This window comes from Aquarana catesbeiana, linkage group LG04 (assembly GCF_042186555.1).
Source record: "Aquarana catesbeiana isolate 2022-GZ linkage group LG04, ASM4218655v1, whole genome shotgun sequence".
Classification (NCBI taxonomy): Eukaryota; Metazoa; Chordata; class Amphibia; order Anura; family Ranidae; genus Aquarana; species Aquarana catesbeiana.
Genome location: NC_133327.1, coordinates 293,114,032 through 293,133,915, shown reverse-complemented (window position 1 = coordinate 293,133,915; position 19,884 = coordinate 293,114,032). Strand labels below are relative to the sequence as shown.

General features: G+C 41.8%; 1 protein-coding gene across 1 annotated transcript in view; it reads left to right on the top strand.

The window, feature by feature from the left end:
• LOC141140001 (uncharacterized) overlaps window positions 1-19,884 on the top strand; it is a 407,741-nt gene that overhangs the window by 152,479 nt on the left and 235,378 nt on the right. The window contains exons 4-6 of the mRNA XM_073626689.1: window positions 4,045-4,213; window positions 4,317-4,533; window positions 9,343-9,516. Coding sequence (XP_073482790.1) covers window positions 4,045-4,213; window positions 4,317-4,533; window positions 9,343-9,516 — 560 coding nt within the window. The remainder of the gene's footprint in view (window positions 1-4,044; window positions 4,214-4,316; window positions 4,534-9,342; window positions 9,517-19,884) is intronic.

Below are 19,884 nucleotides of genomic sequence, written 5' to 3'. Positions count from 1 at the left end.
CCCCTGCACAGCACGAACTCTACGATGAATACGTACATGCAACATGGCTAGAAAACGGTCAGCTGGTCAGAAGTAGGTAACAGAACGCACTGAAGAACAGCAAGGCCTGTGAAGAGCGACCTGAAAATCAGTAACGAACGGACAAGAACACAATGATAAGTCAATGGTAACTCGCTGCACGCACTGAAGACCAGATACAAACCCACAAGTACAAACTGAACAGCAGAAATACGATCTGAAAACCACGAGTCTGAAAAAGCGCGAATCGTCTCTCACCAAACTTTTACTAACACGAGATTAGCAAAAGGAGCCCAAAGGGTCGTCGTACGTGGTGTACGTCACCGCGTTCTTGGCGTTCGGAAATTCCGACAACTTTGTGCGACCATGTGTATGCAAGACAAGTTTGAGCCAACATCCATCGGAAAAAATCCATAGATTTTGTTGTCGGAATGTCCGATCAATGTCCGACCATGTGTACAGGGCATAATAATGCACACACCAAAGGTTGGGAAGAAGTGGGAGAAGACATTGCTGGAAGTGGCAGCAGAGGAGGATCTATCCCTGGGATTTCACTGAACATTTGCTGGAAACTGTGATTGGAAATTCCTGAATAGGAGATCGGCTTTGGACATCCTGATTTGGAGGACTGACCAGATGAGCCATTAGGGGATACCACGCCAGGCTATCGGTGAAACTGCTGGAGGACCTATCAAGGAACATCTAACCCCCCGGTTATCTACATATGCCATTTACCCCTGTAGGGGTAGTGGGAGCTGGTGAGTGGGGACCCTTAAGGGGAGCACAAGAGTCACCTGATCTGCTAACTGTGGTCACTTTGGAGCCTCTGGCAACTTGTACAGCAATTTTGCACATCACCTGTATTGAATAGCTATTTTTGCTAACACTTTAAGTTCACATTTTCAATTTTTATGGTGTTGTATCTCACAGTTGGTATGTAGGTATCACTTGGACATTTAGGGTATTATGCAGCAGATGATTCTAGTATATTATCCTTTGGTGTGTATTACACTTCATATATCACCATTCTCATTATGATATGAATCACAATTAATATCACCTGTTTAGTATTTATAAGGTGTGGGTGGTATACCATTGTTGTATACACAGAGTATTACCACCCCTCATTATATTAGGGTAGCGCCACTCACCCCACCTCTTTTTATTATTTTCATTATAGCCCCTTAGGAGAGCCTATTAGGGGGGGCTGCAACCTGGTTTGATCCTAAGTGCAGAATTTACTACTTTCTTGCATAAAAAGTCTACACACCGGTGTTAAAATATCAGGTTTCTGTAATGTAAAAAAATGAGACAAGGATAAATCATTTCAGAACTTCTTCCACTATTAATGTGACCTTTAAACTGTACAACTCAATTGAAAAAAAACCTGAAATCTTTTAGGGGGGGAGTAAAAATAAAAAACTAAAATAATGTGGTTGCGTAAGCGTGCACACCCTCTTATAACTGGGGATGTAGCTGTGTTCTGAATTAAGCAATCACATTCAAACTCATGTTAAATAGGAGTCAGTACACACCTGCCATCACATAAGGTGTCTCTGATTAACCCCAAATAAAGTTCATCTGTTCTAGTAGGTCTTTCCTGACATTTTCTTAGTCGCATCCTACAGCAAATCCCATGATCCGCAGAGAGCTTCCAAAGCATCAGAGGGATCTTATTGTTTAAAGGTATCAGTCAGGAGAAGGGTACAAAAGAATTTCCAAGCCATCAGATATACCATGGAACACAGTGAAGACCGCCATCATCAAGTGGAGAAAATATGGCACAACAGTGACATTACCAAGAACTGGATGTCCCTCCAAAGTTGATGAAGAAAACTGGTCAGGTAGGCTGCCAAGAGGCCAATAGCAACATTAAAGGAGCTGCAGGAATATTTGGCAAGTACTGGCTCTGTGGTACATGTGACAACAATCTCCCATATTCTTTATATGTCTGGGCTATGGGGTAGAGTGAACCCTGGCTAAATTTTGCAAAAACACATCTGAAGTCTCCCAAAAGCATGTGGGAAAATGTGTAATGGTCTGACGAAACCAAGATTGAACTTTTTGGCCTTAATTCCAAAAGATATGTTTGGTGCAAAAACAACACTGCACATCACCAAAAGAACACCATACCCACAGTGAAGTATGGTGGTGGCAGCATCATGCTTTGGGGCTGTTTTTCTTCAGCTGGAACAGGAGCCTTAGCCAAGGTAGAGTTCCAAATACCAGGCAATATTGACACAAAACCTTCAGGCTTCTGCTAGAAAGCAGAACATGAAGAGGAACTTCATCTTTCAGCATGACAATGACCCAAAGCATACATCCAAATCAACAAAGGAATGGCCTCACCAGAAGAAGATTAAAGTTTTGGAAAGGCCCAGCCAGAGCCCAGACCTGAATCCGATTGAAAATCTGATAGGTGATCTGAAGATTAAAGTTTTGGAATGGTCTAGCCAGAGACAAGTGGGGTGGTTGGTTTCATGTCCATGTACATAGTGGGCTGTTGATGTGATCCTGAATTCACTTCCGGTGTCAACGATGCACTGAGGTATTTAAAGATGTGGTGGGTGACGTCTGGCCATAACCTCCTCTCCCAGTCGATGCCTGTTTAGGAGAAACGTAGCGTTGGGTGGAGCCAGAGGACCTGATGTCACCACACCCTCAGCTGATCGGCTTCGGCGTCGGCTGTGTTTTTTAACTGCAACGGTGTTTTACCCTGCCAATGCTTTGATGTCAGTTGTCCATTCATGGATTAAAGCATTTTAAACAACTGCACAATGAAGTGCCTCTTTTTCTTTTAAAACATACCATTTCCTGCTATGAGTGGTCTTGCTGGAGCAGCTAATAGAGGAGAGTGTTCCTGATTGCCGCCTCTGAAATCTCAACTACCAGGCGTGGAGGGAAGTCTGTCTCTATTCAAAGACCAGCTGTTCCTGACCCCGAGAGGAGTTCTGTTCAGGCTCGCATGATCTCTGTGGTGGGGATCCATCAAATTTGGTAAGCAGCCCCCCTTTCTTATTCCTGCACTGTCTTAGAAGATCCATAGAAGATTTACTGAAGACTTAAAGAGGAATCACACCTCCGGTTTATGATACCATCATTTTCCATATGAACTATAATTTTTTCATTTCTTTATATTCACATTATTATTTGGTTTTAATTTGAGTAGCGCACTGAATTTTTTTCTTTATACTGTATAAAACCTCATGTTCAAGGTTTTTTAGTTGCAGCACTCAGGATTATTTAGGTTTCATATATTTGCGATTTTGTGTGTTTTTTATGCACTTTTAAAATAGAGTTTCACTAATTGTCTGCCATATATTCAGCCAGAGCCCAGACCTGAATCCGATTGAAAATCCGATAGGTGATCTGAAGAGGGCTGTGCACAGGAGATGCCCTCGCAATCTGACAGATTTGGAATGTTTTTGCAAAGAAGAGTGGGCAAATATTGCCAAGTCAAGATGCGCCATGCTGATAGACTCATACCCAAAAAGACTAATTGCTGTAAAAAAATCAAAAGGTGCTTCAACAAAGTATTAGTTTAAGGAAGTGCACACTTATGCAACCATATAGAATGCATTAGGATAAAAAAAAACTTCTGACTCTAGAGCCACTTTAAGAAAAAAATAGAGTATGAAATGTTATATATATGCATATATTTTATTTTCAAAGCTAACCATGGATAACTTTGTTCTTTTCCAGCTGCACAGGGAACACAAAAACTTGCATCCGCAGTGTACAGCTTCTTTCTACTAAATAATTTTCAGAATTACTATCTTCTGATGCTATATGTTAGGCAGTTAATGGAAAATGGTAATTTAATTTGAAGACAGCAGATCTGAAAAACTGGACAGAATTGCGTAATTTGAAGCACGTAGGAGCATAAATCTTGCATATGATTATTTTTGTTCGCAACTCCTGCAGTGATGTTAGGAATGTGTACATTGTTGGTGAATGCTGGGCCTTGAATGGGCTAGCCTGGTACTTGGATCACTGAGTGTAAATTAATTTCTGTTTGCACTGCAGAATCTGTTTGTCCCACAAGAATTCCAGTGGCAGCCAGAGATGAAAAGGGTTTTGATATACTGTTAGGACTGGGAGTAAATAAAAAAAAAGCCAAGAAAGTTGAAGGCTCTATCCTTACCACCAAAGCATATGAAATAACAAAGCAAGTTGATCTTACAGAATTCACAAGGTAGTATTTATGTTATTGCTACTATTATTTTATGCCAATTTTTGTGCAAGGATAGAATATCTAGAATAATTTGCCTATTGTAAACTCCATTATTTGTTTGCAGAAATGTTTTTCCCGAAGGTCTTCCTCCTTCTTATGTCTTTGTGTCAACTCAGCGATTTAAAATAAAAAAGAAATGGGATTTGTGGAGAATTGTTGCACTTGATGGTGCCATACAAGCAGCTGTTTCTGTAAACGGAGAAGATAAAACTTTATCATTTACCACAACCAGCCAAACAAATGACAATCAAGTTATCACATTTGTAACACCTGGAGTAAAGGTATTATACTTTCCAACATGTAACCTTTGCAAAGGCACTGTCAAAACATATGTTCGCTCTTGTAGTGTACTTGTGTGCATTTCACCCCTGAACAGTTCTTTAAACAAGGGGCCAATATCCTATCAATAACTCTTTCACTACTCTAATGCCGCGTACACACAGCCGCACTTGCCAACGGGCTAAACTCTGTCGGAATTTCCGACGGAAAGATTCAGAACATGTTCTATATCTGAGTCAGTCGGAAACGCAGACAGAAAAAGTCCGATGGGGCATACACAAAGTCGGAATGTCCGACCGAAAGCTCCCATCGGACTTTTTCTGTCGGGAAGTCCGGCTGTGTGTATGCGGCATAAGGCTCATATACTTCAATTACCTAAGCCTCGGTTTAAGCAATGGATTTGAGCTAAAAGTAGTCAAATCAATTCTTTCTTCCATATTTCACAGGGATTTGTCAAGCATTTGTCTGTCAGGAAAACGAGATATGTCAGCCCTTGTGCAATAGGTATATGCAAATAAGTAAATTATTTAAGAAAAAAAGGAAAAAAAGACTGCATGGAAGGCACTTGGTTAGTTTTCACACACTATTGGGCAGATTATATTTGCAGAGCTAAAAGCCTTTTGACTAAAAAACATACAAAACACTATTTTCCTATTGCTTTCTTCCAGCACCCCCCCAAACCTTTATTCCTTTTGGCAGCACTTTTGTCTGGACACAGTGTTACAACACTTTGTTCAATTGAGTCCTATACCTACCAAGAAATTACAATGTAAAACATAATTTTCCAATATTAACCACTTGACCTCTGGAAGATTTAACCCCTTCATGACCAGGCCATTTTTGCGATATGGCACTGTCTTACCTTAAAGCGGAATTCCACCCAGAAGTGGAACCTCTGCTTATTTGCTTCCTCCCCCCCTCCGGTGCCACATTTAGCACCTTTCGGGAGGGTGGTTTCCTGTTTTTGACAGGTCCCCGTCCCCACTTGCGGGAGTCCCTTGGAAGTTCGGCCCCCCTCCTCTGCTGCTGGACCAATTAGAAAGTGCAGTGCACTTCGTGCATGTGCAGTAGGGAACTGACCATGAAGCCAAAAATTGGCTGGGGTGCCGACATCGTGGGCTCCCTGGACAGGTAAGTGTTCATATATTAAAAGTCAGCAGCTACAGTATTTGTAGCTGCTGACTTTTAATTTTTTTTCCCCAGACGGAACTCCTCCTCCTTTTGGTGGTATTTGTTCCCCACTGGGTTTTTTTTATTGTTTGTGCTATAAACAACAAAAGACTGATAGTTTTGAAAAAAAAACATATTTTTTGGACTTTCTACTACAAAACATGTCCAATAAAACATTTTTAGAAATCAAATTTGTTCGTAAATTTAGGCCAATATGTATTCTGCTACATATTTTTGAAAACAAATCCCAATAAGCATATATTACTTGGTTTGCACAAAAGCGTCTACAAACTATGGTATGTATACCGAAATTTAAAGTTTTTACATTTTTTTATACTAGTAAAGGCACTGATCAACAACTTATAGCGGAGCTACAATATTGTGGCGGACAGTCTGACACTAACCAACACTTTGTGGGAACCAGTGACACTAATACAGTGATCAGTGCTAAAAATATGCAATGCCACTGTACTTATGACACTGGCTGGGAAGGGGTTAAACATCTAGAGTGATCAAAGCGATAAATGTGTTCCTAACCAGTGTTTATATGTATGGTGTTTTTACTAAGGGGTGTGCTGGATTTAATTCCCTGCTTTACAGGGAAAGAAAAGCCATCACATCCCTGCTGACAGGACAGAGTCCTGAATTGTTTACATATCCAGCACAATTAGTGGACATCTATTGGCCGGCACCTGCTGATCGGCTTCTGCTGTGAGAAATCACAGCAGAAGTAGCATGCACCCCCTAACAGGAAGTGCAGAATCCCTTATATATATATATACTGTATATATGTGATTCTGCACTGAACGGCCACCCTGTAGCAGTAAGTCTGCTATGGGTCGGCCAGCAAGTGCATCTAAATGTAAAATTGCAATTATTGCAATTTACTAATCCTTAGTGTTAATGGGTGATTTTGTTTTTTTTTTTAGGCTTTTTTCCCCCTTTTATTCACCTGGTGATCAAGCCAGTAATACACCTCCTTTTTTAGAGTGGGTACCCTCACTTCTTCACTGTATCTATAGAGGAGCAACATAGTGTCTTTTGAACAGGAGCATTGTCAAGTCTAACTCCAGCTAACTTGTTTAACCGCTTTCCGCCTGCCGGCTGTCATATGATAGCCAGGCGGCGCGGCTCTCATTCTGGGAGGGCATCATATGACGCCCTTGCCTTCTCAGCCCACCAGGGGGCGTGCGCTTGCCCGCCGATGTGCGTGCCCGGCGGCCGCGATGTCCGCTGGGCAGCCGCGATTGCCCAGTAACACAGCAGGACCCACAGATCCACGTCCTGTAAAGACACAGATCCACATCCTGATAGAGGAGAGGAGACCGATGGTGTGTTCCCAGTACAGAGGAACACCGATCGTCTCCTCCCCTTACAGTTAGAATCACTCCCTAGGAACATAATTAACCCCTCGATCACCCCCTAGTGTTAACCCCTTCCCTGCCAGTCACATTTATACAGTAATCAATGCATTTTTATAGCACGGATAGCTGTATAAATGTGAATGGTCCCAAAAATGTGTCAAAAGTGTCCAATATGTCCGCCGCAATATCGCAGTCACGATAAAAATCGCAGATCTCCGCCATTACTAGTAAAAAAAAATAATAATAAAAATGCTATAAATCTATTTTGTAGACTCTATAACGCAAACCAATCAATATACGCTTATTGCGTTTTTTTTTTACCAAAAATATGTAGAAGAATACATATCGGCCTAAACTGAAGAAAAAATTTGTTTAAAAAAAAAAATAAAAATTGGTATATTTATTATAGCAAAAAGTAAAAAATATTGTGTTTTTTTCAAACTTGTCACTCTTATTTTGTTTATAGCGCAAAAAATAAAAACCGCAGAGGTGATCAAAAACCACCAAAAGAAAGCTCTATTTGTGGGGGAAAATGATAACAATTTCATATGGGTACAGTGTTGCATGACCGCGCAATTGTCATTCAAAGTGTGACAGCGCTGAAAGCTGAAAATTGACCTGGGCAGGAAGGGGGTGAAAGTGCGGTGTATTGAGGTGGTTAATAAGTTACAGAAACGTTTTCTTTTTTTTTTTGGAATAAAAGTTTTAACCAAATGAATAACCACTGATAATTCTAAGCACTCTGTCAGTGTTAAATGGTTTGTCTCAACCCTGTAACTTCCACTTTTGCTGGACAGTAGCGATGAGATGAACTGCCCCGGGTTTGGCTCGGCAGGGATTCACCAAAATTCAATGAAGTTTGCATGGCAAACCTGAACCTCATTGAAATCAATGGGATCTCAAACTGTCAAATAAAAATTGGCCAATAGGTGGGGGGGGGGGGGGGTAAAAAAAAAAATCGCATGAGGATGTGTGCACTACCCTGAGAAATATGAACCAAAGCAAACGTGTTTTTCTAATAATTCCATACGGCTGGGAGCAGTGATTTTTTTTTATCACTGACACTTACAAAAGAAAAACAAGTTTAAAGTTACCAGCAAATTACATCTCCCTCTCGCTCTTTTATTTAAATGAAAAAACAGCACACAGACCCCAAAGGTCCCCCAACATTCATAAAAGGCCCCTAAGAGTCTGTTATGTATTGTGGGGGGAACTTTGGAGGGGTTTGTGTCCGTGCAGTTTTTTTGCCAGCATTTTTTTTTCACTTTAGCACATCCTACAGCAAGCTTGAAAAGAAAAAGTTCCTCCAAAATGCATACGAACCCCTTTGTAAGGGGGAGGGGGGGTGCTTTTCCCCTCTCCTGAACCATATCAGATCACATGTACTCAAAATGTAAGGGTGCTTTGCCAGGTGGAACCTCACCCAGCAAAGCACCTTTCATCATGTTGATGCAGACAAGGACCTCATCCACACAACCCTTGCTTGGTGGTTGTGAGAGTTTGTGGGTAGAGACATATCAGTATCTGGAAGCCTCCTTTAATACAAGGGGGCCCCAGATACTGCCCCCCCCCCCCATATATAAATGAGTATGGTGTATATAGTAAACCTACTCTTTCACAAAAAAGTTGCAGTCTAGAAATAGAGAAACCCAAACATTTGACAAGTCCTTTACTGAAAAATAAAAATACCAAAACACTTCCTCATTGCAAATACATCATAAATCACAATGCCCACCACTGTTGCCCAGCAAAAAAAAAAAAAAACGATGACCTGCCTCAGCACTTTTGCCTGTGACTGCTAGTTTTTAGAAATTTGAACTGAGATTTGGTGATGCTTACTGTTCTCCTTTACTGAGGCTCTGGCATGAGTGGGCAAAGCCCTGCCTCTACCAAGATGGTCACCTCCACACTGAGACACAGTGCAGAACAAGGCATGGTAAGTCAGTAATGGGGGGGAAAGATTGGCTACAGGGAGAGCACTGGCAATACTGACTAGTGACTAGTCAATTTCCCTCCCTCTGCATTTTTTTGGGGTACAGCTTCCAGAGTTTAATTCCTCTTAAAAAACCTTGGTCTAGCAGACCTTTGAAAAATACAAACTTGCTTTTGGTTATGCTTATCTAGCTAAATTACATGTTTATACAGCTGTAGGTTTGACAATTATCTTAATAGTTCAGTTACTGTTTGGCTATTGCTTGTGTCATAAAATGTTTTTAGCAAATGTAATTATTAAAGTTATTAATCAGTGTTGTACAATTAATTTCTCTTCTCACATAGAAGCTATTTGATGAAGGTTGGCACCAAATAAGACTTTTAGTAACAGAAGAAGATGTGACTTTATATATAGATGATCAAGAAATTGAGACAATAAAATTACTTCCAGTTATAGGAATCTATATCAGTGGAAAAACTCAGATTGGAAAATACTCTGGTAGAGAAGAATCTGTCCAGGTAAGTGTGGGTATAAAATAAAACCTACAGAATGCTTTTTATTTTTTTTTTTGAATTTAGGAATTCCATTATTTACATGTTTTTTTCAAACAATACAAACATGTCAGAACTATCATATAACTATAACTATAACTACCATAAAACTTTAGATGTGTCATATCACAGAAGATGTAAAGGTGAACTAACCCTTCACACCCTCCCAACCCCCTGGTCCCCACTGTACTTACTTCTGGGGTTGCCAGGCTGTCAACTGTCAACCCCAGAGTTAAATACAGCGGGGGCAAGGAGGTAGGGGTTGGGGGGTGGGGAGGATGTCCAATGTTAGTTTACCTTTAAAATTGATTTTGTAAAGATGAACACTTTAACAATATATTACACAGATGCATCACATACCACTTTCCTCTGCCTTTTTTGATTATCTGTGCTTTGAGAGCAGTTGTCATAGACCAATAGCAGAGTAAGCATTGCTTTATATATATTTTGCTTGTCTGCCTCTACACCAGCCCTCAAAAATTCCACTCGCCTGCTCGCATTTTGCGAGCTTGGTGAGATAGGGAGCAGGGGGGGGGGGGCAGCGAGCACTGCCGGCAGGCGGGTTCTATGGGAGTCCTTCCCAGCGCTCGCGGAAGGGAAGAGAGGAGAGCAGGCAGCCGGATCATCAGAGCTGTCACACACAGCCCCATCTCCTGGTCCCGGGGCTTTGATAGATAGATCACCCGTCCAATCCCAGGATGAGGAACATGTATCAAAGTTCCCTGACCAGGGGGCAGGGCTGTACGTGACGTTGAGTGGCGGGAACGCTCTGCTATTGAAATGAAAGCTGTTCCAGTGATGTTCCTAGGCGCTCTAATCATCCGGCCGGAAATCCTCTCCTCTGTTCCCCTGCATGGTGGACATCGGTAGGCAGCATGGTAAACACAGGTAGGCAGCATGGTGGACAAAGGTAGGCAGCATGATGGACACAGGTGGGCTGCATGTTGGACACAGGTCGGTAGCATGGTGGACACAGATAGGCTGCATGGTGGACTCAGGTAGGCTGCATGATGGACACAGATAGGCTGCATGGTGGACACAGATTGGCTGCATGGTGGACACAGGTAGGCTGCATTGGTGGACACGGCTAGGCTGAATTGATGGACAAGGGTCGGCTGCATTGGTGGACATGGGAAGGCTGCGTTGGTGGACATGGACAGGCTGCATTGGTGGACATGGGCAAGCTGCATTGGTGGACACAGTTAGGCTGCATTGATGGACACAGGTGAGGCTGCGTTGATGGACACAGGTGAGGCTGCATCGATGGACACAGGTGAGGCTGCATTGATGAGCACAGGTGAGGCTGCACTGATGGGCATGGATAAAGTTGTTGTTAATATTTATTTTTAGAACTTAATTCTGCATAAAACATTTACGTGTCATTTCATGAGATAATTTATGAGGGTGTCTTTAGGGGCGGAAATATGGGCGGGGCGGGGCAGAGTAGGGGTCGGTTGGGGCAACTGGTGGCGAGTAACCCTTGAGGCCTGGCTAGTAGCTCAGGACTTAAAATTTTGAGTCCTGCTCTACACTGTAACTGCAGACAAAAAGTAAGAACAAGGAAGGACTTTTCTTTATAGATCTCTTTGCATTATTGTCATTAGTACCAGCAGCTATAAACGATAATTTCTGTTTCACTCCCTTGGCCTCTGTGATTCTGATTTATCCTGGTTCTCCTCCTACATATCTCAGTGCACTTTCAGTGTCACTTACAACTCCATCTGCTCGGTTCCTCTTCCTCTCTCTGTTGGGGTACCCCAAGGCTCCGTCCTTGGGCGCCTTCTATTCTTGCTCTATACCTCTTCCCTGGGCCAGTTGATAACCTCCCATGGCTTACAATACCACCTTTAGGCCGATTACACCGAGATCTATCTCTCCACTCCTCAACTCACCCCCTCGATCTCCTCACGGATCACAAACTTACTGAATGACATATCGGTATGGATGTCACACCACTTTCTCAAACTCAATCTTTCTAAAACTGAGCTGGTCCCTCCACACATGCCAGGGTGCTGGGTGTAATCCTTGACTCTGACCTCTGCTTCAGCCCCCACATCCAATCACTGGCTAAATCCTGCCACCTTAACCTCCGCAACATCTCCAGAATTTGTCCCTTTCTGACTAATGACACCACAAAGCAACTTATTGGCCTACCCTTACGCAGGCTATCCCCCCTTCAGTCTATGAATGCTGCTGCTAAACTAATACACCTCACTAATTGATCCCTAACTGTTGCTCCTCTCTGCCAATCCCTTCACTATCTTCCCCTACCCCATTGTATAAAATTCAAAATGCTAACCACAACATACAAGGCTATCCACAACATCGCTTCCAGCTACATCACCAACCTCATCTGCAGATATTGCTCTAATCGCCCCCTCCACTCCTCCCAGGACCTCCTGCTCCCTAGCTCCCTTGTTACCTCCTCTCATGCTTGCCTTCAAGACTTCTCCAGAGCCCCTCCCATCCTCTGGAACTCCTTGCCCCGGTATTTCCGATCAGCCCCTAACCTGTCCACCTTTAGGAGATCCCTGAAAACTCACTTATTCAGGGAAGCCTATCCTACACCCACCTAACAACTGTCCCCGAGCCACTCCCATCAAATCATTCCCTGCATCTATTACCTTTTGTACCACCACCCCCTCCCTTTAGAATGTAAGCTACTATGAGCAGGGCCCTCCTGTCCCTTCTGTATTAAACGGTACTGTAATTGTGCTGTCCGCCCCTCTACATTGTAAAGCTCTGCATAAACTGTTGGCGCTATATAAATTGTGTATAATAATAATGATGCTAAAGTGACTTTATGTTATAGGTGGAGATTACAAACTGCTTGACATTGGTAGCCAACCCCTGTCTATTCTATATACTGTGTAATGTGATCCAAATAGTCAGGTATAGAAAGCAAAAGGCACATTTAGAAGTATCTCTGATATGTTCTCTGTCCTTGTTCTTTTTTCTGGGGACATGTGTTCTCAACACTGTAGTCATGCAGAAGCTGCCTACCATTAGTGGCCTGTGATCTCCAGTGATTTCATGGCATGATAGAATTTATCATTGGTAGCACCTGAAATTGAAAACAGAGAACTAAACAGGTAGTTGAAGCAGAGATTTTTTTTTTTTCAAGTTTCTTGTCCGGAGTTGCAGATCAGACACAGGCAAACTGAGCATGGGGTCCATTATGTAACACTATGATGATCTAGGTGGTGATCATTTGAATTTCTTTTCAACTCACTTTACACTCAGGTCAACATGCCTAAGGGTTTGGATATGTGTTATTGGGCATTGTGGACGCATTTAAGATGCAATAAAGTTTACAATATGTTTACCATGCATTAACAGTGACATATTTAGACACATAAAAGTTAAACTCAAACGGTGTTACAATATCTCAAAACACCATCCACACTAGCCCTGTAGACATTTTTTTTCATTTAAAGCAGGGAAGATTCAGAACAGATTCAGGCAGGTATTGATGTGAATCCAAAAGTTTATGCTTTCCACTGGCACAAGAGTAGAGTTGAAATCCTAAATAAATCCTATATCCTATAATAAAATCCTTTGAGAAACCCTAAAAACTTACTTAATCTATCCAAAACCAAAAGGTTTTAGCTGATGTTTTACTTTAAAGTAACTAGAATCTAGTTCCTTAGGATGGATGCAGTTACCCTAATTATAGTCATCAGCGTCAATCAAGATTTTGAAGATATGCTAATGACATTTGCAAGTAGTTCTATAATCAATTTGGTGCCTGAAAGCAATCGTCTCAGTTAATGTGTTTGTAACCCCCCAAAAAATTATGTATTGATCCTGTTCCTTTAACCACTTCAGCCCCGGACCATTTAGCTGCCCAAAGACCAGAGCGTTTTTTGTGATTCGGCACTGCGTCGCTTTAACTGACAATTGCGCAGTCGTGCAACGGGGCTCCCAAACATAATTGATGTATTTTTTTCCCACAAATTGAGCTTTCTTTTGGTGGTATTTGATCACCTCAGCAGTTTTTATTTTTTGCGCTATAAACAAAAAAAGAGCGTCAATTTTGAAAAAACGCAATATTTTTTACTTTTTGCTATAATAAATATCCCCAAAAAAGATATAAAAAACATTTTTTTCCCTCAGTTTAGGCTGACGTGTATTCGTTTACATATTTTTGTTAAAAAAAAAAATCGCAATATGCGTTTATTGATTGGTTTGCGTAAAAGTTATAGCATCTACAAAATAGGGGATAGTTTTATGGCATTTTTATTAATCTTTTTATTAGTAATGGTGGCGATCCGCGATTTTTATCGTGACTGCAACATTATGGCGGACACAGCGGACACGTTTGGCGCTATTTTGGGACCATTCACATTTATACAGTGATCAGTGTGATTAAAAATGCACTGATTACTGTGTAAATGTGACTGGCAGTGAAGGGGTTAACCACTAGGGGGCGCTGCAGGGGTTAAGTGTGTCCTAGGGAGTGATTCTAACTGTGGGGGAAGGGGCTGTGTGTGACACAACACTGATCACCGCTCCCGATTACAGGAAGCTGTGATCAGTGTCCTGTCACTAGGAAGAATAGAAAAATGCTTGTTTACATCAGCATTTCCCCGTTCTTCCTCTCCGTGAGACGATCGCGGGTATCACTGTAGACATCGAGTCTGCGGGACCCGCGATCACACTCACAGAGCTCGCGGTGGGAGCGCGTGTGCCCACAATGCAGCGCCTTAAAGGGCAACATAAAGGTACGTTAGTATGCCAGTACATGCCCTTCTGCCAACGTATATCGGCGTGAGCCGGTCGGCAAGGGGTTAAAGCAGTGCTTGTGCTGTGTAATAGACATGTTCAGTTCGTTTAGTTCTGAATTGAAATTTGGACAAATTTTTGTTTTTCGAAAATTCGGATGTATTCAAATTTCCAAATTACAATAGTACCGAATTTGAACAAATCCAAAACAATGGGAAAAAAATTTAGATGGAAATCAAATCGATTCGAATAGTTTTTGAATTCGAAAAGTTTTAAAATTCGAATAGTTTTCACATTCGAATAGTTTTTGAATTGGAATAGTTTTCGAATTTAAATAGTTTTCGAATTCAAATTCGCATAGTTTTCAAATTTGAATAATTTTCAAATTCGAATTTGAATAGTTTTCAAATTCGAATAGTTTTCCAATTTCCAAAGAGAATAAAATAGAATAGAAAATAAAGGAATAGAACTGAAAAAAAAGGAATAGAATAGAAAAGAATATAACATAAAATAAAAGAATAGAATATAATAGATTAAAACAGAACAAAATAGAAAATAAAAGAACAGGACAGACTAGAATAGAAATTAATAGAATAGAATAGAATAAAAAAGAATTGAATAAAATAAAAAGAATATAACCATCTTCTGAAATTCGAATTTCAAATAGAATAAATTCAAATTTGAATACATAAGAAAAGAATAAAAAAAAGAATAGAATAGACTAGAATAGAATAGAATAGAATTAGAAAGACAATATAATGGAATAGAATAGAATAGAAATAATATAACCATTTCCCAAAATTCAAATATAATCAATTCAAATTTTAATAGAATAGAAAAGAATAGAGTAGAATAGAATAGAAAATAACAGAATAGTATAGAAAAAACAACAGAATAGAAAGAATATACCGTATTTATCAGCATATAACACGCACCGGCATATAACACGCACCCCAAGTTTAGGAGGGAATTTTAAGGAAAAAAACTTTTAGGAGGGAAGTTTAAGGAAAAAAAACTTACATTTAAATGCCCATCAATGCAGCGTTATCGTGTCCATCTGCAGCCTTGTCAGTGCAGCCTTGCCCCAGTGTCCAGTGCAGCCTTGTCAGTGCAGCTTTGCCCCAGTGCAGCCTTGTCAGTGCAGCCTTGTCAGTGCAGCTTTGCCCCAGTGCAGAATTGTCAGTGCAGCTTTGCCCCAGTGCAGGTTTGCCCCAGTGCAGCCTTGTCCCCAGTGGTCAGTGCAGCCTTGTCCCCAGTGGTCAGTGCAGCCTTGTCCCCAGTGTACATTTTATGATCGCCGCCGACATACACAAGTTTAATTTGTATTTTTAAATATGGCGCCGCGGAGTTCGGAGGGACTCGGCGGCGCTCGTTCAGCTGAACGAGCGCCGCCGAGAACACAGTGACTGGGCGGAGCCGAGATACACATAGCCGAGGAGCCGAGATACACATAGCCGAGGAGCCGAGATACACATAGCCGAGGGTTCTCGGCTCTTCTCGGTGCCGTTCACAGTCACGCCCAGTCCCTATGATGGACATAACACAGGTCCAATGGCGGGACTGGGCGGGACTGTGAACGGCGCCGAGAAGAGCCGAGAACCCTCGTCTATGTGTATCTCGGCTCCGCCCAGTCACTGTGTTCTCGGCGGCGCTCGTTCAGGTGAACGGGCGCCGCCGAGTCCCTCCAAACTCCGCGGCGCCATATTTAAAAATACACGCTATGTGAATGTCGGCGGCGATCGCCACGATAGATCACAAAATAGCGGGGATCGGCGTATAACACGCACCCACGATTTTCCCCTGATTTTAAGGGGAAAAAAGTGCGTGTTATACGCCGATAAATACGGTAACCATCTTCCGAAATTCGCATTTTGAATAGAATAAATTTGAATTTGAATAGAAAAGATTAGAATAGAAAAGGATAGAATAGGATAGAATGGAACAGAATAGAAAATAAAATAAACAAATAGAAAAGAATAGAATAGAATAAACAAATAGAAAAAGAATAGAATTAACCACTTCCCGACCGCCGCACGACTATATACGTCCTAAGTTTGAACGGGGATATCGTTGTCTGCCATAACCCCGGTATCCCCGTTTTCGTGCGGTGGCCGGCTTTCAGATAAAAGTGGTCCCTGTGGCGGATTCGCCGCAAGATCACTTTTATCGGTGGCGGGAGAGGGGCGCCCCCCTCCCGCCGCGATCCGGTGCCCTCCGCCGCTTACCGGAGCCGTCGGTAGCGGCGGAGGCGATCGCGTCCTCTTCCGTTGTGTGTCAGGAGACAAGTGAGGCCAAGATGGCGCTCACTCGTCACCAAGATACTGCTGGGCGGAAGCGACGTCAAAACATCACTTCCGTCCACGCCTCTTAAAGGCATATTTTTTCAAATGTCATTTTTCTAAATGACTTTTTTTTTTTTTTTTATTGCATTTTAGTGTAAATATGAGATCTGAGGTCTTTTTGACCCCAGATCTCATATTTAAGAGGTCCTGCCATGCTTTTTTCTATTACAAGGGATGTTTACATCCCTTGTAATAGGAATAAAAGTGAAACAATTTTTTTTTTTTAAACAGTGTAAAAATAAATAAAATATTTTAAAATAAATAATAAAAATAAAAAAAAAATTTTTTAAAACCCCCCTGTCCCGACGAGCTCGCGCGCAGAAGCGAACGCATACGCGAGTAGCACCCGCATATGAAAACGGTGGTCAAACCACACATGTGAGGTATCACAGCGACCGGTAGAGCGAGAGCAATAATTCTAGCCCTAGACCTCCTCTGTAGCGCAAAATATGCAACCTGTAGAATTTTTTAAACGTCGCCTATGGAGATTCTTGAGGGTAAAAGTTTGACGCCATTCCACGAGCGTGCCAAGCTCGTCAACATGTCAACAAGCATGACATGTTGGGTATCAATTTACTTGGCGTAACATTATATTTCACAATATTAAAAAAAATTGGGCTAACTTTACTGTTGTTTTATTTTTTTATTCAAAAAAGTGAATTTTTTCCAAAAAAAGTGCGCTTATAAGACCGCTGCGCAAATACGGTGCAAAAAAAAGTATTGCAATGACCGCCATTGTATTCTCTAGGGTGTTAGAAGAAAAACCATATATAATGTTTGGGGGTTCTAAGTAATTTTCTAGCAGAAAAACCTGTTTTAAACATGTAAACACCTAAAATCCAAAACGAGGCTGGTCCTTAAGTGGTTAAAAAACACAATAGAATAGTATAGAAAGAATATAACCATTTCTCAAAATTCAAATTGAATCAATTTGTTTTGAATGGAATAGAAAAGAATAGATTAGAATAGGAAGCCTGGTAAAGACTAGTTACAGTCCGATTCCTAGAGGCCTATTTCGCTTCTTATTGCAGATGTGAAGTTACTAGCTCGGATGCTAGCCACTAGACTCTCGGGAGTTAATGCGGATTTGGTCCATGCTGACCAATCCGGCTTCATCCCCACCTGCTCTACGGCACTGAATATCCGTAGACTATTCCTCAACACTCAGATCCCGGTTAACAACCCAGATAATAGAGCCGTCTTTTCCCTCAATGCTGCCAAAGCTTTTGACAGCATGGAATGGAAATATCTGTGGGAGATTCGGATTGGGGGATACATTCATCTCTTGGGTGCAGCTGCTGTACGCTGCCCCCACAGAGAGTGTAAAAATCAATGACACCCTATGTGAGGCATTTCCTTTGTTTTGAGGCACACGGTAGGGGTGCCCATTGTCGCCCCTGATGTTTGCCCTTGCATTGGAGCCTCTTGTGGCTATGATGAGGGCCTCCCCTAAAATCGTGGGCTTCCGGCGCAGCTGGAGTAGGCTACCATTATCAGTAACTGGGTGGGTAAATCTTATCAAGATGATCTGGGCACCGGAACTATTATACGTTTTACTAAACACACCAATCTGGATACCACAATATTGGTTCAGACGGATTGACTCACATTTTAGGGCCCTTATTTGGAGAGGCGGAGTTACACATATTAAGCTTGCCACTCTACAGCTCCAAAAAGATCAAGGTCGAATGGCTGTCCTGCACCCACAAATGTATTACTTTGCTGCCCAGCTACAACACTTTACGGGATGGGGCCTTGGGACGGTCAGGGACCCCTCCAGGAGTCTTCTAGTTGGCCTGGACGTAGCTTACACCTCCCTGTCTCATATGGAAATGGGATTCCTTAATACCCCCTTTAATTGCTCCACAACTCAGTTACTAATGAAAATATGGAAGGGGATCAAAAGTACACTTGGAGTGATGGGCTATATGCGTCAAACCCCCATCTGGCATAATCGCCTCTATGTGGATCTTGCTAAGGTTCCAAAACACCCAATCTGGGAGAGAGCAGGGATTAAATTCCTATATCAAGTTCTGGATGGCTCCACACTGAAACCATACTCTCAATTACTAAGGGAATTCCCCGTACTCAAAGGTCACCACTATCAATATGTTCAATTACATTATGCTCTGAGATGCCAAGGTAAACATTCTAATAGGAAACTAGATGACTCAGCATTCCCGGAATCTATATTTCCTGAACCTGAAAAGAAAGGAATTATCTCTTTAATTTATACTCATCTTTTATCACATATACAAGCTTCTGACCTTTTACCATGTAGGGAGAAGTGGGAGAGAGATGTTGGCCCTATTGATGGGGAACAATGGGAGCAGATTTTGGAGGTGGGACCACTGGTGTCAGTATCTGTAGCACAAAGACTATCCCATCTGTTCATATTGCATCGTGTGTATCGTACGCCGGAGCAATTGCACAAATGGGGCAGGAGGGACACCCCTATTTGTCCGAAGTGTCAAGCCCAATCAGGAGATCTTATCCATATGCTCTGGAGATGTCCTAAATTGGTGAGGTATTGGAACTCCATTGTTACCAAAATCAATAACATTTTCCAGGTGCAGTTGGAAGTAGACCCACTGACATGCCTACTGGGGAGCCTTAATGAGGAACTGTACTCCCCTTTGGTGTGCATTGCCCTCACGAGGCTCCTATATATAGCCAGAAAGCTGATTGCCCGTCTTTTTGCTCTCGGCAAATGCACCCACAATAACACAATGGATCCAACAAGTTAATACCACCCTTATCCGGGAAAAAAAATACGTATCATTACAGGAAATCACCCAAAAAATGTTATGGTATATGGCAGAGTTGGTTGAACTCGCCTGATGTGGCACCTCCACAACTGGCATTAGATAGACTACTACTAGGATAGTAGCTTTGGCACAGGAGCTCCTGGGACACATATGGCAAAACGGGGGATATATCAGAAGAGGTACTCCAGTAACCTAATGTTATTATTACCATTACACACATTGCCAGTGAGACGGAAGAGAGTTATTTTATCTTATTTTAAGATTTTTTCTTTTTTGGCTTTCTTTTTTCTATGTATTTTTTCTTTTTACTGTTTTTTCTGTTTGTTGCACCCCCCTTGGTTGCGGGTGCCGAATGCACTCTGGGTATTATACAATAATCTCTATGCTATGGAAATGACAAGATGGCTATACATCTTCAAATATCTAAAGATTGATTAGTACAAAATACTGTTGTGCATTGATTGTATACTTATGCAATGATACCTTGTAGTGCCTTGTGT